The sequence below is a fragment of the Oratosquilla oratoria genome, chromosome 21 (assembly GCF_046742065.1).
Source record: "Oratosquilla oratoria isolate Oo_2021 chromosome 21, ASM4674206v1, whole genome shotgun sequence".
Lineage (NCBI taxonomy): Eukaryota > Metazoa > Arthropoda > Malacostraca > Stomatopoda > Squillidae > Oratosquilla > Oratosquilla oratoria.
In genome coordinates this window covers 56,856,395-56,858,112 of record NC_134797.1, presented here as the reverse complement: position 1 = coordinate 56,858,112, position 1,718 = coordinate 56,856,395, and the positions used below count along the sequence as shown (strand labels likewise).

At 59.1% G+C, this 1,718-nt stretch overlaps 1 protein-coding gene across 1 annotated transcript in view; it reads right to left on the bottom strand.

The window, feature by feature from the left end:
• Window positions 1-387, bottom strand: part of LOC143037166 (homeobox protein Nkx-6.2-like) — a 142,746-nt gene extending 142,359 nt beyond the window's left edge. The window contains exon 1 of the mRNA XM_076205284.1: window positions 1-387. This exon is cut by the window's left edge and continues 88 nt beyond it. Within this exon, the coding sequence (XP_076061399.1) occupies window positions 1-387 (387 nt within the window).
• Window positions 388-1,718: the final 1,331 nt, after the last annotated feature.

Here is a 1,718-nt window from a genome sequence, read left to right as displayed (position 1 = left end):
GTCAGCAGCCATCTTGCCTGCCAGCCCCCCGTACAGCCCCATGCCGCCGCCCAGCCGCCCGAGCCCAGCCACGCTTGTCATCCCTCCCATGCTCCCCATACAGCCGCTCATGGAGAGCCCTGAGGCTGAGGATGTGACGAGGGGGTTCGGTCTGCTGAGGATGTGCTCGATCCCGTGGGGAGTGCCCGAGGAGGAGCTTGTCGCCACGGAGGTGGTCACGTTGTAGTGCTGCGACAGGTCCTGCGGCGAGAGAGCCTGCGGGGAGAGCTGCGGCGACTGCGGCGAGAGGGACTTGACGGGCTGCGGCGTGTAGAGGGTCTTCATGTCGGTCATGGTGTGGAGCGCCGCAAGCGGCGGGTTGAGCACTAGCCCACCCCGGTTCTCCATATTCGAGAGGAGGGAGAGCATCCCGCCAGCGCTCGTACCTGACGACGTTTGGTTGAGTTCGAGCATAACGTCGTCGTCTACGTCGTCGCTGCCCCCGCTCACCGTTACGTCGTAGTAAGACGACGACACGGCACCGCCGACGACGACGACTCTCCTGGTGGGGTCGTGGACGAAGTGCGAACGGTGACGAAGGGGCGGTTAGGCTTCGCGGCGGCGGCGGCGGCGGCGGTGACGACGACACGATGCTGGCGTTGCGACGCTTTTGCTCGGTTCGGTCGTTCGCTGACGACGACTCTCGAGGCGCCTAACGACTCAACCTCACTAACGGCTTATATTCTTTTGAATTTTTGAATTTTTGTTAAAATTTCTTTATGGACTTGGAAGAAGACTCTCAAAGGGTCATCCGTCCGGTGTCGCGGGGATATCGAGGTTTCCGCGGTTCGGAAGAGTCCAAAGCCTCCCTTTGTCCTGGCGCCCGGAAACACGTGGCGAAGAAGCAGCACCCGGGACAGCTACAATCACTCGAAAGCAAGCTTCCGTCGCCAACACCACAACAACAACGGCACTTGTCGCGGCAGCTGCACCTCAACAACGACTACGACAGCTTCACCGACGACGCGGACAGCTGAGACGGAGGCAACAGCATGAGCAGCAGCAGCAGCAGCAGCAGCGGCGGGTTGTGGTGGTGTCAGTGCGACTTGTGACGACTGACTGGGGGAGCGATCACTAATGTAGTACTCCGGGAACGATAATGTCGCTAACTGCACACTTGACTACCCGAATCGGTCATCAAATGATGCTCACCAATACTTCACTTTACTGTCGTCCTCTTGAACACGACTCCGCCCACCCAGGCCTCCCGTACGCCGTGCTGATTGGCCAGGGGGCGGAGCTTGGAAAAGATCAATGTGAAATGTGGCCAATCACGCGCAAGGGGGCGGTCCCCTCTCGCGCTCATTGGCCGGCGAGGAGATAATACCTGATACATCACTTAATGCCATTCTCCCTACTTGGTAGAGAGATTTTGACTGCCTTTTTACAGCATTTGGAAGCCAAAAATTACGTGAATCTTTTGACAAGTAGTGAGCATTAAGACGACATGATAGAGCATCGCCAGCCCAGCTCCCAAGCGCCGCTCTTCGCGTCCAGAAGGAGGACAACTACGTCCCTCTGAAGATTTGTCGGCGGCACAGACGACCGAGGCGATAATAGAGCTAATGCGACATCCAAGAAGGCTAAGGGACACTCCAGCAGGAGCCGAATGCCCTCCGACCGACGCCCGTGGCCGAGGGAACACCTCCCCGCCCCGAGACGTAGGCACGCCCGTAGGG